The sequence below is a fragment of the Haliotis cracherodii genome, unplaced genomic scaffold (genome assembly GCF_022045235.1).
Source record: "Haliotis cracherodii isolate W230 unplaced genomic scaffold, xgHalCrac1.p SCAF_9, whole genome shotgun sequence".
NCBI classification, from domain to species: Eukaryota; Metazoa; Mollusca; class Gastropoda; order Lepetellida; family Haliotidae; genus Haliotis; species Haliotis cracherodii.
Genome location: NW_027266343.1, coordinates 6233969 through 6259273, shown reverse-complemented (window position 1 = coordinate 6259273; position 25305 = coordinate 6233969). Strand labels below are relative to the sequence as shown.

The window sequence follows — 25305 nt, the reverse complement described above, 5'->3', positions numbered from 1 at the left end:
GAACATTTAGAAATACAGTTATCTTATTTAAACAAAAAATTCCAATTCAAATGGAGTCCAGAAAAAAGCTTAATTTCAGCTAGAGCTGAAGCAATCTAACTTGCGAAATCATTCTGGACTTGAGTTGGATTCCCTTTTTATTTATTCGCTAGGGTCTGAAAAACTAACAGGAAACCGCAACAGCCCGAATATTGCTGACTGCGAACTTAAGCAACATTCACTCACTTACTCACCAAATACCCCTTGTGAATATTGACGTGTATCTTCAAATCTGTTGTGAGGACTTGGTATTGATGTGGAAACAGATGCAACATTATAAAAAGAAACAGGGCCGATGCCAGGCTGAAAATGGGTTTCGTCGTACTGAATTTTAACATTAAAATTGGGAAGCTTTAAGAGATAAAAAGTTCAGAGCTTTATCTTCAAAAATGTGAGTTGGAAAGCTAAATTATCAGAGCAGTTATTAGCATTTGAGACCTTTAAATTTCTTCTTCCAGAGGCAAGGGAGTTAACTGTCGCTAAAAGTCCAGTTTCCAGTTTCTTTTATGGTCAGTGATAGTCGGATAACTCCCTTGCCTCGGGAATATGTTAATCTTTCAAACTTATTAGAAAGCTGGAATACGATAGTGACGTTGAAGTGTCGAGCGTCCCAATGTGTAGTGAATATGAAGGAACGCTGATATGTCAAAAAATACAGGAGCTCATTTCAATATTATCAGTAACAATGATAAGTCATACACAATGTAAATAATTGAAAACAGAGAGGGTGTATCTGGACATCAATCTAAAAGACAAAAGCGTATGCATGAGCTAGGTCATGTGCTCAGTCATATTGTTTTAGAAGGATGTAACTTCAAATCCCCACTCTTTCTTTGAAAGGCTTTCGAACAACTTCATTTTTTCAATTATTGACTTCGCGTCATTACATCGATTTTTTCTCGAACGCCACATGGAATCGATAGCAAAATAATCATGATTGACTTTCATTCATCAATAAATTCATTTGATCACATTTACTTTCTAGTTTGAGTATATGTATACAGTTTTTTTATGCTTGAGTGCTGAAATGATGAATGATATTAACGGAACTCTCAATGGACATCAAAAATTTCCAAATTTGAAAAGCCTTTGGATTCCCATTGATCCATAGTTTGTTTATTCTTTGAAAAGTAAAATACCTCAACATGAGAAGTGATCCAAGGCAACCAGTATTCACTTCGCCATGTCAGGATCCGCTGATTCTGATAATGAACATTGGTTATCAGCACGTGGGTTTCATTGCATGGCTTGGTTAACATAATTACTTTGCTGAGTTGTGGTCCTTGGACGTACCAGGATCCGCTGGTTAGAATATCAGATGTTCTGTCGACACAAAAGCTATGCTTGTGGATTTTACTGTTTTTACTATGGATTTGGGGTTAAAAATAACTCACTTATAAATTAATTAATCAGTTATTAGGCTAAAGGCTGCAGTTTTCGCTGTTAGGGATCCTATGTCAGGATCCTTTATGTGCGAGGATTCCAATCCAAACCAGTACAGTACTGATTACCCAGCTAACAATTTCACGTTGTGACAACGTTGTGTTTACGTTGTGGCAACGTTGCGGATGTTACGTCCATATAACGTTATTCTGTGGACTCCCATTTATGTTGTCACAACGTCATGGCCTAACGTTGTGTTACGTCATATTCACGTCGTCACAACGTTGTGACGACGTTGTATTTTACGTTGTGGGAACGTTGTATTTTTACGTTGAGGGAACGTTGTATATGACGTTGTGGTTATGTTGTATTTTACGTTTTGGCAATGTTATAATACTGCGTCCCTACAACGTTATTCTGTGTACTACCATGGACGTTGTCACAACGACGTGAAATAACTTTGTGTTACAAGGATGAAATACGGTTGTGACCATTCCACCCTAAAATGCTGTAAAAACAACCCCAAAACTTGTTCCGGAAATGTTTTAGAATATGCTTTAGTCACGTGAATGTGTATGATTCGAGATACCTTTTACCAATATTTTAAAACCAGGCCTCGAATAGCCCGGTTAACAGTGAGATAGATCGTGTTTCGCTAACAATGTTCAAAATGTGTAAACACCACTGAGCTGTTAACTAGATACATGATTTGACTATAACAAAGTCAGACACCATTACCCTTTAGGCTTGTACTGAAAGAAACAAAAAAAAAAGATTGGCAGACATTGTAAGGGGTTGACCATGTGATATTTTCTGGGGAAGGTCGGGTCCTGGAATATTATCGAAAAAATATATTGTCACCGAAAATTCTTGACAAAAATAATTCAGACTGGTGAAAAAAATGCCTGCCACAAAAAAAATGACATATATCTAGATGCAGGCTCATAGAGTTAAAGAAAATCATATCTGCTTTTGTAGCTGTGACCGAAAACATATGTAATCTCCATAGAAAAGTTCCAGGTCCCCACCTCCTTCAATATTAAATGGTCGGTCTCTAATCAAGTCCATATAGTATACTTCAACTTTCAGTCATGCGAAGTCACCATTCAACAAAGAACTCAAAGACATATTTGCGTTGACATTTTATTATTTTTAGATTATAGAAAATTTATACACTTTTCGAAATTATTGAATGCCAGAATCTTCTTTCTTTGGTGTTCACTTCCACTTCCCTGAAATACAAACAGCTTAATAAATCTCAAGCAGGTATATGAAAGATTTCATATGACGAGAAACATTCATTTGGAGATAAGGTTTTATCAATATTCAAACAATAATGTATAATTCAAGTGACTGATGGAAGCAAATTTTAACATTCATTCAGAGACATCAAGAATCAGGTTGAATACAAAACGTGGTACGAGCATAGATTTATATAAATAGATCTACATTCTTAGCATTCATTTCAAGCAAAAAAAAACACCAATTAACATGGATATAGACAATGGAATGTAACTGTAAACAATTGTACTTACGTTAACATAATTCACAGCCCAGGGTTTATTTGGTGTGTTCCTCGATGATTCAACATTCTTGATTTTATCTCCTGGAATGGTCGTGTAACATTTTCCCCCTTGCTGCAACGAAAACATATTAAAAAAGTCAAAACTAAAACTATATTCAATAAGCATACATTTAGATCTGTAGTCTAAACAAAAAGATAACATACATTGTATAATTGCCTAAAATTTAGGAAAACTGTAAATCTAAAGTCTTCATGTATAAGGTCCGATCGGAAATAAACTCAGGCTACAGATATAAGTAACAAAATTATGAGTACCATCATAAAAAAACAACACCTAATGTAATTTGGTTCTACATATACACCGGTCTGACAAACCCGGTCAGGCAAACCAGTGATTGTTTTAGTGAGCCACGTCTCACAACCTCTGTCAGAGTACAATGACACACAATCATGTTAGTACAAACATGGTTTGTTGGGGACTTTTTCTAAACCGGAATCCAAACGGGAACATATATATTAGACAGGCATTGTAGCTAATAACGACTCACATCTTTATCGCAGCGTTGTTTATATAGATCTAGCTACAGTACGATTTCGTAGCGAGCACTGGAACTTACTCGTTCAGTTTTCGATCACCATTTTATTCTCTCTCATTGCCAAAATGTTTCAGAGAACCAAGTATCATATACTTACTACGTTTATTAACATAATACAGTTCAATATCGTTAAATATAATTCTGTAGTATGGTAGCCTTCCTGGCAACATACGGAGAACGAATATGGTTGCTATCAATTCCATTGTATTTTTCATTGGTGCACATTGACTAGATCTACACCTATCTCACCTTAATAATCAACAAACGATGACCAAATCACTGACAATGTATGGTGATATATAACTTTTGACTATCGACTAGCTATCATCACCAGCGAGAACAATACCGCAAACACCCCGTTATAGCGCGCGACGAGACTCGTTTTACTTTTGCTCGTTTTCATTAGAAGGGAGTCGGACATAGATCTAGTTATCGGAAAATGATGAATTGATTCTTTTTTTTTGGAAATATTAAAAATACACATGATAAGCGTCTTGCTCAAATAAACTTTATAGACAGCACCAACAACCACATTTAGGCTACTTCAGTCAGTGCTAATTGGGCCTTTTCGGGAACAACAAGTATGTTTCTGTCTCTTCCCGAAAATACAATTGTTCATAACATCATTGAGCCCTTTAGACTAGGGCTATAACTAGGAGCCTACAGAGAGTCGATCTGAAAATACTTCCATTGTTTTGATTCCCTCTCTTCGCTGTATAAGAGAAATCTACTCAACCTTTCTCATGGCCTGAATGAGCCACATTGTTTCACAAAAATCAAAGTCAGTACATGTAAACTTTCAGATTTCAGAAATAACACTGAAGAAATGGCAATAACTGTCAGTGGTCAGTAGGCGATGCATACGTTAGGCCTATTTAGGCCTACAGACCTTATACGCTTACGATCGAAACCCGAACATAATATGACGACCACAAAACGCCGCCAGACTGAATTCTGGTCAAACATATACTACTTGCCCTTGGTAATTTTACTTGGTATCCATAAAATAATAATATGGTAAAAAGTCATGGGCTTCCTTCACCTCTATATACATCACGTTCTGTGTATCAAATATTACTATCAACACTGACGCTCAGCTCAGTGAAAGTGATCGGCAAACTGCATTCTAAACCCCGCCACTTCTGAATAATACGATACATTTAAATCATTTGACTATCTGCATGTACAAAAACATATCAACAAGCGTAGACTGCTTTTGAAAAATAACTTACCTTATCCGAATTCACAGATCATCTGTCCAGTTCCAGTTGCTGCACAATCTCTTAGTTGTAATATGTCCAGAGAGAGTTTGTAATAAGATGGCTGGTGACAACAAATCTTCCACGACAATGTGACGTCATTTTGACGTCACTTCACGAGGCAACAGGCTAAACATTTCCGCAGTCACGCTCACGCCGCAAAAAATGCGCGCCAATGTGTTTTTAACTGTAATTTTGCTTGTGACAACATATAGTAGACAGATAACTTCCTTCATAGATATATATGTTTAAAAAAAATAAAACTACGAGATGATAGATCTACAAGTGGTTTCCTAAACATCATTTACAAAAAGTGTTGTAATGTCCAAAGCATAACGTTATTACAACGTTAATTTGCAACGTTGTTGTTACGTTGTGGAATAACGTTACAATGTAACGTAATACTAACGTTGTAATAGAGATACGCAATTACGTTCTGGAAATTTTAGAATTAAGAGATGAAAATTCAAATGCCGAATATACAGAAAGGTAAAGCATTACTGCCTTGGTATTCTGACAAATCCATGTTGATTTTGATAAAGCAGTTCTATTCCTTTATGACTATCAAGAAGCAAACGTTATAACGTTTCACCGACGTTTCAGAAACGTAGTTACAAAACGTTGTGCGATGTCCGATGTACAACGTTTTCACAACGTGGATGTGCAACGTTGTTATAACGTTGTGAAATAACGTTGCACGTTGACGTTATAATAACGTTGTAACAACGTTATTTCACGACGTTACCTATCCACAACCTTTCCACAACGTTGTGACAACGTCGTGTGTTAGCTGGGTAAATGATCCTTGGTCATCATAACCGCGGGTTTCATCAATGTAGTAAGAGCCCACAACCTGTGTCACTTGAGACTTTGAAATACTGCCCAAAGCGGCGTTAATTCCTTCTCACACAGTCGTCCACGCATAGGATTGCCTATTTCTAAAAATAGCATATATCACGCCCTTTAAAAATAATGACGTCATTCGGGGGAAATCCGGAAGTCATGATAATCAAAATGGCGGGACTTACAGAAGTTGTCGCTCAATGCATGACACTCGAAGAAGAGTTGACAGACATAACAGACAAGGAAGAAAGAAAAGCAATTATCCTACGACATCTTGATAAAGTGGACTCATTGGACTTTGTTATTCCTGATTTCAAAACAGGTAGATAATTTGTTAAACGATGTTGTGTGTCTGTCGCTCATGAGATGGACGAATGACTAGAAAGAGCTAGAAAACGAGGTGCAGCATGCAGGCAGGCGTGTGTCCGTGCGTGCTGTCATTGCTGTGGATTTGTCATGTCTTCTATCGTTCATGTCCATCTTGACTGTACGGAATACTTTCATATGTGAACATAACTTTGGCTGTATTTTCAACAAATTGGTTCAAGATGTGTATATCCTAGTTTTGAAGAAGTATTATGATTTTCGCCTGAATTTGACATCCACAATCACTTAGTTTAGTAGTGTGGACAAATCTCACACAGTATGAAAACGTTGATGCATTAAGTGCCCCTTTCATGCAAGTACAAAGATAGCAATTGACTTTTATGAAGTTATTATTTTCCTACATTCAGAGGTATTTTATCACTGTATTTTGAGATTGCATTCAATGAAATAATATGTTTCTAAGCATTAAACATGTTAAACATGTTAAAACATCTTGCTTTTACTTAGTCCTATTGTCAGCATGATCAGTGAACTACATGTTGCCTCTGCAAAGTTATATAGTTACATGAACATGATTTATTGGGAAATTTGTAATTCCATTTTGGGAATATTTATTGACATTTGCAGACTTTGGGCAGAATATCGGTCTCTGAGCAGGTCTATACAAATCCTAGTAGTATTACCCTACTTACCTTCATACCTTGATTACATGTGAGTGAGCAGTGGTATGTTTGTCAGGACAGGTGCTTGTTTCAAATATTGGTTGTATAGTTCATGACCATTATCAAGATTTTGACATAGATATTTTCAGGACATTTAAGAAAGATCCAGGACAAAACTCATCAAGAGGTATTTTTGAATCATTTACAATGTCTGCTAGTAATAGTAATACTGTATTACTGATGGTGACACTAACTTTGACTATAAATATTGCAACGAAAATAATGTCATAGCTGCAGCTGTTTTCCTCCTGATTGCATACCCTTCTTGGTTTTGCAACAAAATCTAATCTGTTCATAATTGTTGACTATGAGCTGTACATGTATATGTGTATATGTAGTGATTAGTTGAATTTAAGAAAAGTTTGGTATCTTAAATATATAACCAATCAGTTTCTAGACACTGGGTTTGTTTTATACTTGTAGTCATTACTTAATCGATACCATACACAACCATTTGAGTACGATACTACTTCTGCCTCATTTGGATGAACGCTGAAAACTTAACTTAGTGCCCTTGGCAGGAAGGTGAGGTGAGGGGAAATTTTCGTTCAACGTTGCGTCCAAGATAATTGCGCTTATATATAGCGATGTGCATGCATGTGTGTGTGTGTGTGGCTGCTTGTACTAGTCTTGTCTGATGCCGATTTATAGTGCTAGCTCACTGAGATATCATGCCACAGTTCATCTGTTAAACTATGTTAAAAAAGTCAGAATTGGCGGAAAGTAAATTTAACCTTTTTTTATTTCACAGGTCTTGATTGGCTCAATGTTCCGGAAGCGTTATCTCTGGCTAATCAGCTTGCTGGAAAAGTGTTGGTGCTTGACTTCTTCACTTACTGCTGCATCAACTGTATGCATGTGTTGCCAGATTTGGAGTACTTGGAGTCAAAGTTCAAGGTGAAGGATGGAGTCGTCATTGTTGGAGTTCATTCAGCAAAATTCCTGAATGAGAAAGTAACAGCGAACATTCTCAGTGCCGTTCTCAGATATAACATTGAACACCCTGTTGTTAATGATTGTGATGCATTGCTGTGGCAACAGCTGGAGATTAGCTGTTGGCCTACATTCCTATTGGTTGGACCCAAAGGTCAGTATATCTATGCAATGGTGGGTGAAGGTCATCGGGATAAACTGGAGGAATTTGTTGGCATAGCAGTGGAACATTACAAGGCCAAAGATGAGGTGAAAGTTGCAGACATCCCCCTGAGTCTAGAGAAACACAAGCAGCAGGGTTCACCCCTGAGTTTCCCGGGGAAGCTGTGTCTGACAGAGGGTGGGGACCTGGTGGTGGCGGACACGGGCAACAACCGGGTGTTGGTGCTGCAGGCAGAGACGGGGATCGTGCAGGTGCGTATGTGAGGACACGGGGGTGGTGCAGGTGTGTATGTATGTGGGGGACACGGGTTTGGTGCAGGTGTGTATGTAGGGGTACTGGGTTGGTGCAGGTGTGTATGTATGTGGGGGACACGGGGGCGGTGCAGGTGTGTATGTAGGGGTACTGGGTTGGTGCAGGTGTGTATGTAGGGGTACTGGGTTGGTGCAGGTGTTTATGTGGAGGGCACGGGGTTGGTGCAGGTGTGTATGTGGGTGCACTGGGTTCGTGCAGGTGTGTATGTGGGTGCACTGGGGTCGTGCAGGTGTGTATGTGGGGGCACTGGGTTGGTGCAGGTGTGTATGTGGGGGGTACTGGGGTCGTGCAGGTGTGTATGTGGGGGTACTGGGCCAAGATCAACTGGGGGCACCTGTTCCCAGTTTATAGTGTCTATCCCAGAAGGGAGATTAGAGTTGGTCTTGTCTGGTGTGTTGGGGCTGCCTGTTTTAGGAGATGCAGGTGTGTATGTGGGGGTACAGTGGTGGTGCAGGTGTGTATGTGGGGGTACTGGGATTGTGCAGGTGTGTACATGGGGGACACGGGATATGCAGGTGTGTACATGGGGGACACGGGATATGCAGGTGTGTACATGGGGGACACAGGGGATATGCAGGTGTGTACATGGGGGACACAGGATATGCAGGTGTGTACATGGGGGACACAGGGGATATGCAGGTGTGTACATGGGGGACACGGGATATGCAGGTGTGTACATGGGGGACACAGGGGATATGCAGGTGTGTACATGGGGGACACGGGATATGCAGGTGTGTACATGGGGGACACAGGGGATATGCAGGTGTGTACATGGGGGACACAGGGGATATGCAGGTGTGTACATGGGGGACACAGGGGATATGCAGGTGTGTACATGGGGGACACAGGGGTTGTGCAGGTGTGTACATGGGGGACACAGGGGATATGCAGGTGTGTACATGGGGGACACAGGGGATATGCAGGTGTGTACATGGGGGACACAGGGGTTGTGCAGGTGTGTAGGGGGGATATGCAGGTTTGTATGTGGGGGGCACAGGGGTTGTGCAGGTGTGTACATGGGGGACACAGGGGATATGCAGGTGTGTACCATCCTCTGCTTATTCATCACTTCAACTGATGTGCCTTGTTATCTCCTCCAGCATGTTGTCGGGGGACCTGATCAAGGATTCCAGGACGGAGACTTCTCCAGGGCGAGGTTCTCCTCTCCCCAGGGGGTGGCGGCATGGGGGACACAGGTGTACGTGGCAGACACTGACAACCACACAATACGACTGGTAGGCTAATAATGTTCATGTGATACACTGAGTGTAGCAAGGAAGTACCTGGACCCCCAAATATATGTTCATGACGGCTTAATAAAGGATAAGTTTCTTGGGCACTGACACATCATTTAAATCCTTACGCATCAGTCATTTTTATTGCCAATAAGAAATTATATTTCTAATTTCCACACATAAACATGATGAAGCTTATCCTAATAATAAAAAGCTTGACAACTGACATTAAACATGTTTAAGAGTTCAATGTGCACCCAGTTGTGTTTATTGGTATTCTTGGTTCCTCAACCAGTGTTTGGAGTAAACAGATACTGATAGGCTGCCATCAGGGCCCATAGACTCTTGTAGCTGCAGGCCTGACTAAACTCTTCACACCCTCATTTAAAATACTGCAGCCTTTGTACTTCACATGCTTCATGCATAGACGCATAAATTTACTGCAGGCCATGACAGAGCTCCAGATAGGCTGCGTATCTGCGTAAAATACAAATCAGAAAAGCAGAATTCAAGCGTATCAAATGCGCAAACATTACAGATACGCAACAAAAATAAAACTTGTGCGTATCATCATAATAGTGTGAAGTAACCCTGCGTATTCTATTAGCAAACCAGCAACCTATTTTGAAATTATATACAGACATTCCGTCAACCTTACCAATCTCCACTATGACAGTTACATCTTGATCATTTGCCATCACACTTTCTTGTGGAAGTATCGTGGTATTTTTGAGTCCTATAAAGCTCTCGAACCTACATGACAGCAGTTTTCAGGGACTAGATGAATAGTGTTTTTAAATATTTAACTTAAATACCCACATGAGTAAAAACTAGTGGGTAACAGAAATTTGAATACCTAGATAGAATTACTGATATCAAATGATTTTAAAATGCATGGGTAAAATACCCACAACACCAAAAGCTTATCTGGAGCTCTGCCATGAGGACCCATACAAATTTTCAACTGATGGGCCCCGACTCGAGATCTACCTGCCACAGGCCAATGGGCAGGCACTTATTTTGAACACTGCTCCCGACACTTTAATTTCGTTACAAAATAAATATAATAATCCTGACCCTCACCTTGTGCCCAAGAAAAGTGTTAGCATGGTTAGTTATCCCCCGCACCAATGAAGTTGGCGGGGGATATAGAAATGGGTTCCATCTGTGTATGGGTGTGCGTGCGTCCCGAAATCGTTTCCCTAGCATAACTCAGAAACCGTTAAATATTTCTCTACGAAACTTTGTATGACTATCAGACTCATGCTGAACTGGTGCCTTTTGCTATCTAGGATTTTTATAAATTTTTAATTTTTATGTTTCCATTGCAACAAGTTGGACTTAGGTTCTATTGGGTAGTGTTTGTTTCTGGGGCATAACTCAAAACCCATTCAATACTTTCTAACAAAACTATGTATGTTTACCAGACACATACTGAACTGCCCTTTGCTATTTAGGAATTTAAGAAATTTTTATTTTTTACGTTTCCATGGCAACAAGTTGGACTTGTTAGTGCTGCAATTAGGCCATTTACAAAAAGGCCCAGTGAACATAGTTCACAGGAGCTAATGCATTGCACACATGTCATATTGGCGGGGGATATGAGTATTTCATGCTTGTTTTTTATGCAGCCGTGCATATAATTACCATGCCGAATCTAGGTGTGGGAGGCACTGGTGGCCCAGTCGTCTAAGGCGCCGCAATTTGTTGTGCAGAGTTGCGTCCCTTAGGCACACCAGACACCTATGATTGTGGGTTAAAACCCTGTTCGCCCTGATTTTGTTTCTAGGTTTGTCAGCACCAAAGCCGTGCTCGTGGGTTTCACTGAAGTGGTAAACATCGGAGACCTGCATCACTTCGGGCTTTCTTTCCACATTAAGCTGACACACCGTGATATAACTGGAATACTGTTAAAAGCGGCGTTAAACCAAACTCACTCACTCCAACTTGGTGTATACAATGACAGAGCTAGATTCTAATTTTAGTTCTCTGAAGAGACATGCTGACGGCAGTGTTTACAAACAAGGCTTAAGCTGTTTGAAATCTGACGTTATTGCTGCAGTATGTAATATGAAAAAGTATGAAAAAGATGCCAAGAAATTATTCTGTGTTTTGCTAACATTATTTGTGGACGGATATTGTGCATCAATAACCTGCATACCATGGTTTTTTTTAATTTTTGGAGTATCTCTCAGACTGTGTCCCCATATGTTTTGAGAATGACCCCATGTATTTATGCTGAAGGGGCCTCTGTCCCCACCACTTGTTCAATCTCATAAAAATCAGATCTTAGTTCTCGCTACCGCTATACAAAGAATTGAAGACACTCCATTACGGGTCACGTCAGACATGTCAGACCGACCTTGCGTGAACTTTGACCGACCAATGGAATGACCAATCAGACGGCAGCTTTCTCGTGCTTTACGGCACAAATTTCAAATTGGCGACTACACTTCGAAACATATTTTGACAAATTCTCGATTACAAATTTGAAACCTGAACAAAAAAACATCCTGGAATGGCTAATGGATGGTCTAGATCATGTAGATTGTATGGATTCATTTGTTAAACCCGTAACTATCGTTCGGAATACCCTATGTTAAAGTTTTCGAGATTGTATTGATTAGAAATCACATTCCGACTGTCACTTTCATAATCTGGTAAGCGATGCAATGATTGGTCGGATGAAAGGTCGTTCTGACGTGACCCCTAATGGGATGTCCTCAGATCTTTGTTTAGCAATAGCGAGAACTAAGGTCTGATTTTAATGAGATTGCCACTTGTTCAGTTTGTTGGCATAACACTGGCTTCATTTATGCCAGATGGTATCAAGTATTTGTCATGTTTATCAATGCTGTAACTGCTGCACAGAGCTGAATTGTTGCAGATCGACCTGGAGACTGGGACTGTGAGGACGATAGCCGGTACGGGCCTGCAGGGGACGGATAAAGAAGGGGGTCGCAGTGGTCCCCAGCAGCCATTGTCCTCCCCTTGGGATGTGGTGCTGGGATGGGGGCAAGGTCAGTCCTCTTCCATCCTAATCAATCTGTATAATCAGGCAGGGGTTTTCTGGACACGTAAAAATTGATAGCAGATAAAAACACAGTCATGCCATTCAAAATCTCCCGATGGGGATTCCGGGTGAGAATTGATCCCCAACAACATATGCTGGTCCAAAGAGGCGACCATATGTATCGATGGTTAGGCTCGGTGACTTGGTTGATTGCATCGTATCATGACAGTGTGGATTGTTGTTAATAATATTATTCACTGGATTGTCATGTCCACAATCATATTTATATGTCGCTGTCAAATAGCTGAAATAATGTTGTGTGACAGGACAAACAAAATCATTCAAAGTCAGCTTTGTTTGTTTGCTAAGTTATTCACAGCATGGCTTAAGCTGTGTACATTGAGGGGCGGTCGGGTAGCCTAGTGGTTAAAGCGTTCGCTCGTCACGCCGAAGACCCGGGTTCGAATCCTGACATGGGTACAATGTGTGAAGCCTATTTCTGGTGTCCCCCGCCGTGATATTGCTGGAATATTGCTTAAAGCGGCTTAAAACCAAACTCACTCACTCACTGTGTACAGCAACCCTTGCTTGCCGTAAAAGGCGACTATGCTTGTCGTAAGATGTGACTAACAGGATCAGGTGGTCAGATTTGCTAACTTGGTTGATGCATGTCATCGTTTCCCATTTGCGTGGATTGATGCTCATGATACCAATCACTGGACTCTCTGGTTCTGACTTGATTATTTACAGACCGCCGTCATATAGCTGGAATATTGCTGAGTGCGGCATTAAACAACAAACAAAACAAACAAAAATTGTCATCAGTGTTGATTTACACTGGCGTGTTAGGAAGTCACCATGCTGGTGCTTGTGAGGGAATATCCTGGCAACACTGACCTTGACCTCTGTACAGGTGACCTCTCCCCGAGTGTGCTGTACATCGCGATGGCAGGAACACATCAGATCTGGGTGTACTTCCTGCAAGACAGGAAGTGGTACAAGGGCAGGTAAGTCACTTCCTTCTCCCGATGTCGGACATTAGCTCAGAATTCTGTTTGTTGGTTTACGGATACCTTGTGAAATATCCGGGCCAGGAGGCTGGTTGGTTGAATAATAATGATATAAGTACAATTCAGATTATGTTTTATTGTCCTTGAGTATGATGATGATGATGATGATGATGATGATGATGATGATGATTTGTTTGGTTGGTTTGTTGTTTTACGCCACACTCAGCAATATTCCAGCTATATGACGGCGGTCTGTAAATAATCGAGTGTCCAACAGACAATCCAGTGATTGATATCATGAGCATCGGTCCACGCAATTGGGATCGATGACATGCATCAACCAAGTCAGCGAACCTGACCACCCGATCCCGTTAGTCGCCTCTTGCGGCAAGCATAATCGCCTTTTACGGCAAGCATTGGTTGCTGAAGACCTATTCTACCCCGGATCTTCACGGGTCTGATGATGATGATGATGGTGGTGGTGGTGGTGGTGGGGGTGATGATGGTGATTCGGCTGGTTGACTTGCTTGATGCATGTGGCTGTCATTGTACCCCGACATCGTCGATTCTTGTTCATAATGTCAATCACTGTATTGTCTAGTCCAGACTTGATTATTTACAAACAGCCACCATAATGCTGGAATATTGCTGAGTGCAGCATTAAACAACTAACAAAACAATTGTACAGTCATTGCAGATTAATTGTTCTTGTTGTCTGAGTATGTTGTCAACTGGAAATGACTGTTACTTAATCTAGTCTTCTCAGCCCAGCAGTTTTTCCTGTAGTATGAATACAAATTTATTTTGGTGAACGTGTTTGCATTCGATGGCATGAACAAATGAACAATTTTGTCCTTGCGGACTATTTTCTTTGAAATTGATTTGATCATGTTGATCGTGCTGATAACAATAATGAAATCAATGAATATGAAGTGTTAGTGAAACCAAAGCTGGAGTGCATTGCTAGTAAGAGATGACTAATGGGATCGGGTGGTCAGGCTCACTGACTTGGTTGATGCATGTCATCCTGTCCCTGTTGCGTAGATCGATGCTCATGATATCAGTCACTGGATTGCCTGATCCAGCCTCGATTATTAACAGACCGCCATCATTTTGCTGCAATATTGCTGAAATATTGCATTAAACAACAAACAAACATAATTAACGGTCTTCCGGAACGGTAAATATTGTCTGCTCAGGACATGGGTGATGTTTAACAATGTTTACTGAATGTTTATTTAATGATGAATTTGCTCCACGGGTTCTGGGTTAGAATAGGTCCCCATCTGATGATCACTGGATTGTTTGGTCCATACTTGATTATTCATTGGCTGTTGTCCTTTGCTGGAATATTGCTGAGTGCAGTGTTAAACAACAAGAAAAAAAATAAAGCAATGCTGATTTAAGAAAGAGTGATGAGTTAATGTATTGTTATGTTTGCTATGACAGTGAACACAAGGCCGGCGCGTGTATTAGGTTTGCCGGTTCGGGCAACGAGGAGAACCGAAACAACAGCTACCCTGCTAAAGCTGCGTTTGCTCAGCCGTCTGGCCTCGCCGCATCTCCCCCCGACAAGCTGAACAGTCTCTATGTTGCTGATGCTGAGAGCTCTAGTGTACGAACAGTCCTGCTTAAAGATGGTGCTGTGCGAGCACTGGTTGGCGGGGAGAGAGATCCAACGGTGAGTTGAGTTCATGGAAAAAACTGTTCAGTCGTTTAGTGTTAATTTTATAGATGAAGCTTGCACACTCGAAAACAAATCATGCTGTTCTAGAGATATACTCAATGATATACTCCCCATGGGGACTCTGGGTTAGAATAAGTCACCAGCCACATTAACAGAGAAGCACAAATAAACATCAACCAAACTATTTAAGCTCATAATATACTACTTAGTATTTGCTAAGGACCAAAATAGTCTTTTGTCAGAAGTTTGGCCTCAGCAAGTATTAAGTAATTTTTTACTATTTTTAACCTCTTAATGTTATTATGATTAATAAGTTTCAGTGATTAAATGTTTTCATAATCTGACTGGAGAAATGATTGACTTTTATGGTTTTTCTATCCAATAATGGGTTTGTTTCCTTGTAGAATTTGTTTGCCTTCGGTGATGTTGACGGAGTGGGTGTGGCCGCGAAGCTGCAGCATCCCCTAGGCGTCGCGCTAGTTGGTGACGAGGGTCCACTGCTGGTTGTCGACTCCTATAATCATAAGGTGAGCTCCCAAACTGGTGGATGTGTTGATCAGCCACGCCCGAGGTAGTTGCAGTGCACGGTACACTGTAACACTGGTGTGTGAAGCCCTTTGTTAATGCCTGTCTACCACTGTTGGTGTCCCTCGCTGTGCTAGAACAGTAACATTGACAGTGTGTGAAGCCCTTTGTTAATACCTACCTTCCATTGCTGATGTCCATTGCTGTGTACAGCAACATTGATAGTGTGTGAAGCCCTTTGTTAATGCCTGTCTACCATTGCTGGTGTCCATCGCTGTGTACAGCAACATTGACAGTGTGTGAAGCCCTTTGTTAATACCTATCTACCATTGCTGGTGTCCCTCGCTGTGTACAGCAACATTGACAGTGTGTGAAGCCCTTTGTTAATACCTGTCTACCATTGCTGGTGTCCCTCGCTGTGTACAGCAACATTGACAGTGTGTGAAGCCCTTTGTTAATACCTATCTACCATTGCTGGTGTCCCTCGCTGTGCAAGTACAGCAACATTGACAGTGTGTGAAGCCCTTTGTTAATACCTGTCTACCATTGCTGGTGTCCCTCGCTGTGCAAGTACAGCAACATTGACAGTGTGTGAAGCCCTTTGTTAATACCTATCTACCATTGCTGGTGTCCATTGCTGTGTACAGCAACATTGACAGTGTGTGAAGCCCTTTGTTAATACCTGTCTACCATTGCTGGTGTCCATCGCTGTGTACAGCAACATTGACAGTGTGTGAAGCCCTTTGTTAATACTTGTCTACCATTGCTGGTGTCCATCGCTGTGTACAGCAACATTGACAGTGTGTGAAGCCCTTTGTTAATACCTGTCTACCATTGCTGGTGTCCATCGCTGTGTACAGCAACATTGACAGTGTGTGAAGCCCTTTGTTAATACCTGTCTACCGTTGCTGGTGTCCCTTGCTGTGTACAGCAACATTGAAAGTGTGTGAAGCCCTTTGTTAATACCTGTCTACCATTGCTGGTGTCCCTCGCTGTGCTAGAACAGTAACATTGACAGTGTGTGAAGCCCTTTGTTTATACCTGTCTACCATTGCTGGTGTCCATCGCTGTGTACAGCAACATTGACAGTGTGTGAAGCCCTTTGTTTATACCTGTCTACCATTGCTGGTGTCCATCGCTGTGTACGGCAACATTGACAGTGTGTGAAGCCCTTTGTTTATACCTATCTACCATTGCTGGTGTCCATCGCTGTGTACAGCAACATTGATAGTGGGTGAAGCCCTTTGTTTATACCGATCTACCATTGCTGGTGTCCATCGCTGTGTACAGCAACATTGATAGTGTGTGAAGCCCTTTGTTTATACCTGTCTACCATTGCTGGTGTCCATCGCTGTGTACAGCAACATTGATAGTGGGTGAAGCCCTTTGTTTATACCTGTCTACCATTGCTGGTGTCCATCGCTGTGTACGGCAACATTGACAGTGGGTGAAGCCCTTTATTTATACCTGACATCCATTGCTGGTGTCCATCGCTGTGTACAGCAACATTGATAGTGGGTGAAGCCCTTTGTTTATACCGATCTACCATTGCTGGTGTCCATCGCTGTGTACAGCAACATTGATAGTGGGTGAAGCCCTTTGTTTATACCTGTCTACCATTGCTGGTGTCCATCGCTGTGTACGGCAACATTGACAGTGGGTGAAGCCCTTTATTTATACCTGACATCCATTGCTGGTGTCCATCGCTGTGTACAGCAACATTGATAGTGGGTGAAGCCCTTTGTTTATACCTGTCTACCATTGCTGGCGTCCATCGCTGTGTACGGCAACATTGACAGTGGGTGAAGCCCTTTCTATTACTGACTGTAGCATTAAAGCAGACACACTTTTTATTGGACAATTCTCCAAATAACACATCCATTTCTCCCTCAGCTGAAGAGTATTGATCTGAAGACAAAGGAATGCACAACTGTTATTGGTCTGTCTGAAGAAGGGAGACAACTCAGTGAGCCTGGTGGACTGTGTGTGGACGCAAGGAAGGGGGTGGTCTATGTTGCAGACACAAACCATCACGCCATCAAAGTGTACAACATGGAGAAGAAAACCCTCACTCAGGTAGCCCACTCTTTACAGTCAGTGTCTTGCACGCGACTTAAAAAACCTGGACATTTTGTGTGAACCCTTGATGACCAACATATAACCCAAGTTTAACCAATGTTAACTCATTAATGTGGTGTTTCTCCATCTTCTGGCAGCCATTTTGTATCATGTCTAAAGTTGCATTTTATGTGTTATCTTTATCAAGCCTGGTTGCCAGAAATGTCTGGTTCAAAGGTCAGGCTCTGTTCATTTTTTGTAAGGGAGCCAAGTAGCTCCTAACATGAATCTTTTAGGAGCCAAACCTAAGTTTTTAGGAACTAACAGATATCTTAAACAGATACTGTAAATCTTGAAATTAATGCATCTCCAAATTAATATGACTGCTGACCCAGCCAAAAATGTGACTCAAAATCATGCGACCCCACCACGTGCGACTCCACAATCACTGGATTGTCTGGTCCAGACTCGATTATTTACAGACCCCTGTCATATAGCTGAAATATTGCTGAGTGTCGCGTCAAACAACAAACAAACAGTGTGCATTGACCAAGCCTATTCAGCTTTTTTTCGCCTTTGTTTAAAACTGCTTGAACTTCAGAGTGATGATGTAGGGCGGTCGCGTAGCCAAGTGGTTAAAGCGTTCGCTCGTCATGCCGGAGACCTGAGTTCGATTCCTGACATGGGTACAATGTGTGAAGCCCATTTCTGGTGTCCCACGCTGTGATATTGCTGGATCATTTAAAAAAGTACCGTAAAACCATACTCACTGTATGATGATGCAATATTTCAGCTCCCCGTTATACTGGACTACTTCCCAGAGAAGTCAGAGAATAATGACACAGCAGATCCCGCTCCTGATGTGGACAGTGTGCACACAGCTTTGAAGGTCAGACCTGGAGGTCACCTTGACCTGACCTTGACTGTTGACCTTGCTGTGGAAGATCACCTGAATGAGGAAGCGCCCAACTCATGGAAACTCCAAAGTCAAGGTATACAGACTAAAATGTTGTTTAATTCAGTGGGAGGGGGAATACTTTTTTGTGACTGTTGCCCTAAACAGCAATCTGTTAGCAATTGTAGGATATAAAACGCTAAGTTTCAGTTCTTAAAATGTTGAAAGTATGCGACAATACATTTTGGGCAGAAATGCCAGCGTTAACTTTTCATACACCAAAGAGCTCATTTTTGATTTTGTCATTGTGTAATCGTGGTCCCACTGTGCTTCTAGTGCTAAGTTTATGTTGTTGATTTTAGACCCATGTTCTCTAAATTTGGATCAATATACCTCAAAACATTTAGACGTATCAGCATTCCCGTTTACCGGTAATTACCAGTTTTTTACCGGTAAAATTAGGCTTGGACCGGTAATTCATGTGACTGCCAGTCCCTGTGGACCGGCAAATAAAGTACCGGTACCTTATAAATTTTTGTTGTTAAACAAAACATTGGTGATATTCTTATGAGTACATTTTTAGAACAAAGTCAGCTTGTCTGTTAATATCAGGGTTTCCCCTTGTCTACTTCTAGGTTAAATATCCATTTGTAGCGACCTCGTCTGGAAATATTAAAAAAAGAGAGAAAAAACAAAGATCTGAGGACATCCCATTAGGGGCCGTGTCTGAACGAGCTTTCATCCGACCAATCAGAGCGTCGCTTACTAGATCATGAAAGTGACAGTTGGAATGTGATTTCTTATCACGCAACCTCGAAAAATTTAAAACGGGGTATTCCGAACGATAGTTACGACTGAATCTATACAATCTGGACCATACATTAGCCATCTTTTGTTCAGGTTTCAAATTTTTAAGCGAGAATTTGTCAAAATATGTTTCGAAGCGTAGTCGCCAATTGGCAGTAAAGCATGAGAAAGCTGCCTTCTGATTGGCTAATGTCGACTTCTTGTCAGTAATTCCATTGGTCGGTCAGAGTTCGCGAAAGATGGGTCTGATGTGACCCGTAATGGGATGTCCTCAGATCTTTGTTTAGCGGCAGCGAGAACTGAGATCTGATTTCAATGAGATTGTCCCTGGAATGAAAACAGTAAAAGGTCATTTGTCTGGAGGCAAAATCTGCTCGTCCAAATTATTGACAAAAAATCATATTTCACCACCAAAAACATAATTTAACGAAAAACGTACATTTTGAGAAGCCAGTGTAACCTGCCATGATATGTGCAATTGGCCACATGGTTTTCAGGATGAGCCAAAAAGGAAGTTAACAGTACACTGCCATCAGTTGAATTGGTCATAATTGTGATGCTTAAACCTTTTCAAAGCTATATTCAGTAACTGTTAGAATAATTTATCAAACTTGACAAAAGATCAGCTAGATTTTAAGGTTGTCCAACTGAAGCTGATTTTTACCCCCATTTTAGAAAATGATAGCAATAGGCATTTTTGTCCGTCCATCTATCCTCCGTCTGTTTCTGGAGTAGAACTCCAAAACCATTAAACATTTCTTGATGCAACTTGATATACAGATCAGCCTAAGTCAGTAGTGAACTGATGCCATTTGCAGTTTTGGGACATTGAAATATAGTGGACAGCATTATTTTTTTCTTCACTGAACTTAAGATATCTAATGGCATTAAACAAAAGTAGCCAAACTCCATTTATCATCCAAAACTGGTTCCCACAGGAGATATCGCTTGGGTGATTTCAAGCGATATCTACACTGTAGATATCGCTGCAATGAAATTGCATCACAGTGCTTAGCAGACCATTGTGACGTCATTGGTTACCATTACGTCACAATCATATGACATCACTAATGGCTCTGCTACTGAAGCTGTAAGCATTACTTTTTACACTTAAGACACTGCTAATTACTGTCTACAAACTGAAAAAGTTGGAAGAATGATGTTGGATGATAAATAAAATCTCACCCTCGTGTCTTTTGATATCAAATTTATCAACACTCATTGATAAAAGTGGAAAAAATCCTCGGCAAGCCTCGGAGTTTTCCCACTTTTATTAACTTGTGTTGATATATTTGATATCAAAAGACACTCCAGTGAGATTCTCTATTTCCGAATTGCACCAGAACGGGGGATATGTCATCTCCTGATGAGGCTTGTGTTTCTTCCCAGATAATCTAGGTAAACTCATCATCAGCAACAACGGTGCCTCTAAAGGAAAGCTCCGACCTGAAACTACGCAACGCTTCACACAGCTACAGATTCCGACAGCCTCTGAAGAAAGCCACTGTGACTTGACCTTCACCTTCCAGCTGTTCGTGTGTGCAGCAGACAACACGTGTAGGATAGTGAAGAGGGTGACATTGCTGCCCCTGACGATGTCCCAAGATGCTGCTGAAACAGCCGCGGCAGACATCAGTCTTTCTCTTAGATCTTGACATCAGACGTCAAACGAACAGCAGACGTCAACCTTTCTCTCAGATCTAAACATCAGACAGCAAACGAACAGATGTCAACCTTTAGATCTTACATGAGACATCAAAAGTACAAGAAAAGTACAGCAGATGTCAGAATGCAAGTAATTAAGCACACTGTTGTTACACTATTAAATTGTGATTTTTGGGTGTTTTTTACAGATACCCAGCATGTCTGGACTATAGTGCTACAAATGCCAAAAATGAACTTGTGCCTGCAAATATGATTTTATGTTCACACTAGCTTACTTTAGTCAATATTTTGTATTACACTTATGCAGAAGCTTATGTGATAATGATATGCATCCTATAGAGAGCTCTGATCTGTTCTCACATTATATGTCCATGTTTTCTGCCATCTGTGGCATTAATGGTTTTGACAATCAAGGGCGCAACCATCCAGCAGCATGTTGCATCTTGATGCATCAGTTTATTTAGCAGTTCTGTGATACACAGGGATTGACGTAGGAGTTCTCAGAGGTCGATATTCGGCCCCAAAGTGTGCAGCAAGTGTTGTTAATAATTTTTTGAATTATCCATTTCATCTTGTGATCAAAGTTAAAGGTTTGCAAGGATGACTTGTATTTTGCTGATAACTGTATAAGTAAAAGGTTTTTAACGCTCAAGAAAACTCCCAATTTTGGTCAAAATAATGCTTTTACCTAACGACGACACTTAGTTTGGATTCCTAGATAAATCCCTGCTACATTGATGTACAGAAGAGTCTTCAAGCTCTGCTGCTGAAACCTGGCAGAAACCAATGCTTTCAGCTCACTTGACAAATTGGCTAAAGTATGTCCTTCCATTTGTTAGACGTCCCAATAGTTAGACAGCTTATAACAACACTTTAAACGGTTGAGTGCACACTAATCCTTATGCTTGTTACCTCAGAATTTAAAGTGGAATAGTCCAGATAAGATCTGACAAACAAAGCAAAGCTGCTTTAATAGATACTTTAATATTATACTTTTTTTGTTCTTGGCATTGTTTATTCCTTTCAAAGTGTTGTACAGTGGGTTTAAACAATTGTAGTGAACATACGTTACATGGATGTACATTTCTTGTGATATAAATATAGCTTGTATAACTGATATATATATATATAACATTATAAGGGTGGTTTAGTTATTGTAATTAGTCTATTATAAAAGTACCTAGATCCTTGAACGGGTATAAATATATCTCTCAATTGTGGAATAAGATTTAAGTCATATATTGGTATTTGGATATAATAGTTGACAGTGTCTCTCCATTCTTTAGGTATACTAAGTTTAACCTTATTATAATCTAGTATTGTACCCTGTATATCATAACATACTTTAAATATTTCAAATGGCAGAAATCTATCGTCATTACATAAGTCCTTAATTGTCATTATACCCTTTTTAAACCAATTTTTAATTATGTAGTTTTCATTTTTAAATTGGTCATTCAGCCATAGGGGTTGTGATAGAATTTCGGAAAACCTTTTCTGAATCTGTTGTAAATTTTCTGCCATAATTTCCCCAAACATTTAAGACATCTCTCCAGAAAGGGTTTTGTTTGTCGTCTGCGTACTGACCTAATTTATACTCTTTATCATTCAATACAATTCCCGTAATATTTTTATTGTCTCTTATCATACAGCCTAAGATTTCTACAGCAAAAACAAACCGATATTGGGTCTCCTTGTCTGCATCCTCTTTCATTGATAAAGAAAGAAGACATAGGACCGTTTTGTATTACACAGGAGCTTGCATTATTAGTTAGTAGGTGTATCCATTTTATCATATAAGGCCCAAAACCATACTTTTCTAATGCCTTGGAAATAAACTGTCTTGATATTGTATCAAACGCTTTCTCAAAATCAATCAGATGCAACATTCCTGGTCTATTTAGTCTTTTACATTCAAACATAATGTCATACAAAAGTCTTGTGTTTTCGGCGAAAACTTTTCGCTAACACATCTTCCAGGAATAAAGCCAGTTTGATTATCATGAATTAGATGATCTATAGTCATTTTGATTCTATTTGCAATACAAGTACTAATTATTTTATAAAGTGCATTCAGCAATGATATTGGATGCCAATCTTTTAGAAATCTGTCTTTGTTTCCCTTGGGTATACACGTAATGACTCCCCTTTTCATTGTATATGTCATTTCCTTATTTTCAAAAGTTTCATTTATGTATCTAAAATCCCATATTTTTAAGTCTTTCCAAAAAAACTTAAAGAATTCTATTGGAAAGCCATCTATTCCTGGGCTTTAATTATTTTTCATTTGTTTTACTGCCTTTGATATTTCATCTAAAGTGATTTTTTTTTTCTAAATTAACCCTTAGGTCTTCATTTAGACTAGGTGTTAGGGATGTCACGATTCATTCCCACTTTGATTCGATATGATTATTGATTTACAGCCTTCGATTCGATTAATTTCGATTCAATTCACAATAACTAGACAAAGTATAAATTGGTTGAAATATCAGTTAAATTTGGCCAACTTGGAAAAAGGGGACAATGAACTTCAATATAATCACTTGACATGAACAAGTGAACATGAAATAAAGTTTTAACTTTAACATTAACACGTTAACTTCAACATTAACACTTTAAACTTCAGCGTCAATATGCCTGTGAAATAATTATGGAATCAACTGAATATTGTCAGAGTTTTTTAACTATATTTATTGTTAATCTATTATAGTTCGATAAATTTATACAACACTTTTTTATGTATTGAATGTTAAAAAATATACCTTCTTGACCATATTGACATTTTTAAAATTAAATAATTGTTCTAATAAATTATCAACCTTAAAACTTGCCTTGATTCCAAATCAGATCAAATTGCCTTCTTCACATCAGAGACTAGGGTATCGTCGCTAGATTGACACTTCAAGTGACGCAGAAGCATTTCCTTGAATGGGTGTATCATTGATACTGTAGGGTGTGTATGACTACACATTTTTGTCGTAACAGTCTTTATTGGCTTCAGGATCTGCAGTACATCTTCAATGTTCCTCAGGTCATATTCAGAGAGTGTTTAGTTCTATAATGTTCTTCTTGAGTTCCAACGCAGCGATATAACTGGAATACTGTTAAAATTGGCGTTAAACCCAACTCACTCACTCACTCTTGAGTTCCAGTATACTTGCAAACACTGCAGCTGGCTGTTGTACATATCTTTCCAACATATCATATATCGAATTCCACCTGGTGGAAACATCCATTACCAACTTATTTTGTGGTAATTCAAATTTCGTCTGCATCAGTGTAAGTGCACTTGTTGCTGAGGTACTTTTGTGAAAAAAGCTGACAACACGCCTCACTCTACCTAACAGCCTCTCCATCTGGGGAACTTTCAAAGCACGTTGGGTTGCAAGATTCAATGTATGAGCAAAGCAGGTTATGTGCACATCAAGTCCTGACTCCTTGACAGCTTGCACTATATTGGCAGTAGGGGTGACTATTGAGGCATTTTTTACTATTGCGATACTATTGCGATAGTTAAAACAACTATTGCGATACTATTGCGATAGTTTTCACTTGCAATTATAGCAGGCTTTAGCAGCATATATTTCAGCATTTTGACTGACACCATCAAAATAATTATAACTTTCTGATACTATTTGTAAAGAAAACAAGAAATGAGAAGAAAACAAGTTCAATTTGACCTTTCAAAAACATTTTAATACAAAATGTCACTTCATGTAACTGGTAAAGTCTTAGGTTACTGCAGTGTTTTAGCACCAATGTGAATGAATGTGATTGAATGACTAGTATTTGACTATACAAACTGTCAAACTCTTTAATTGTCACATTGGCATTCACTGAATGACTAAATGCGATTCAACATATCAATTAGGAAACAAAGTTGACAAAAACTGACATGTGGCGTCCGCCCTGGAATTCATTCTTTCAACTCGGAAGGCACTGTGATCTCTTCAAAGAGAGCAAGAGTTTATTGGAGTTCATTCGAGACCTGAAGCTTGTCTCTATCAATTGTTCTCTTAAAATCTCGCAACGCATTAGCCCTAAGGACTCCAGGAACTTCTGTTTTGCGCTTCCCTAATTCTAAATCTGTGGTATCTCTGACTACTAGGAAAGCAACGTCTCCAAGGTCGTGGTCGCTTTTACTTTTAAGATGATGCAGCCCATGTAGGGAATCTCGGATCCACTGCCTGACACGATGCGAATCATCTGTCCGATGTCCTGTAGGTTTGCTCTCTCCAAGTGTCCCCGGTAGAATGCTTCTGTTATCTTGGACACCTGGGCTCCAGTATCTATCAGACTGGTGAGAGT

At 40.1% G+C, this 25305-nt stretch overlaps 1 protein-coding gene across 1 annotated transcript; it reads left to right on the top strand.

The window, feature by feature from the left end:
• The first annotated feature begins 5816 nt into the window (after positions 1–5816).
• Positions 5817–21022, top strand: LOC139452880 (NHL repeat-containing protein 2-like). Its single transcript, XM_071234517.1, has 10 exons — positions 5817–5967; positions 7446–8041; positions 9203–9337; positions 12225–12357; positions 13264–13357; positions 14810–15041; positions 15452–15574; positions 17466–17648; positions 18424–18622; positions 20722–21022. The coding sequence occupies exons 1-10, from the start codon at positions 5817–5819 to the stop codon at positions 20985–20987; spliced, it is 2112 nt and encodes a 703-aa protein (XP_071090618.1). The 3' UTR covers positions 20988–21022.
• The last annotated feature ends 4283 nt before the right edge of the window (positions 21023–25305 follow it).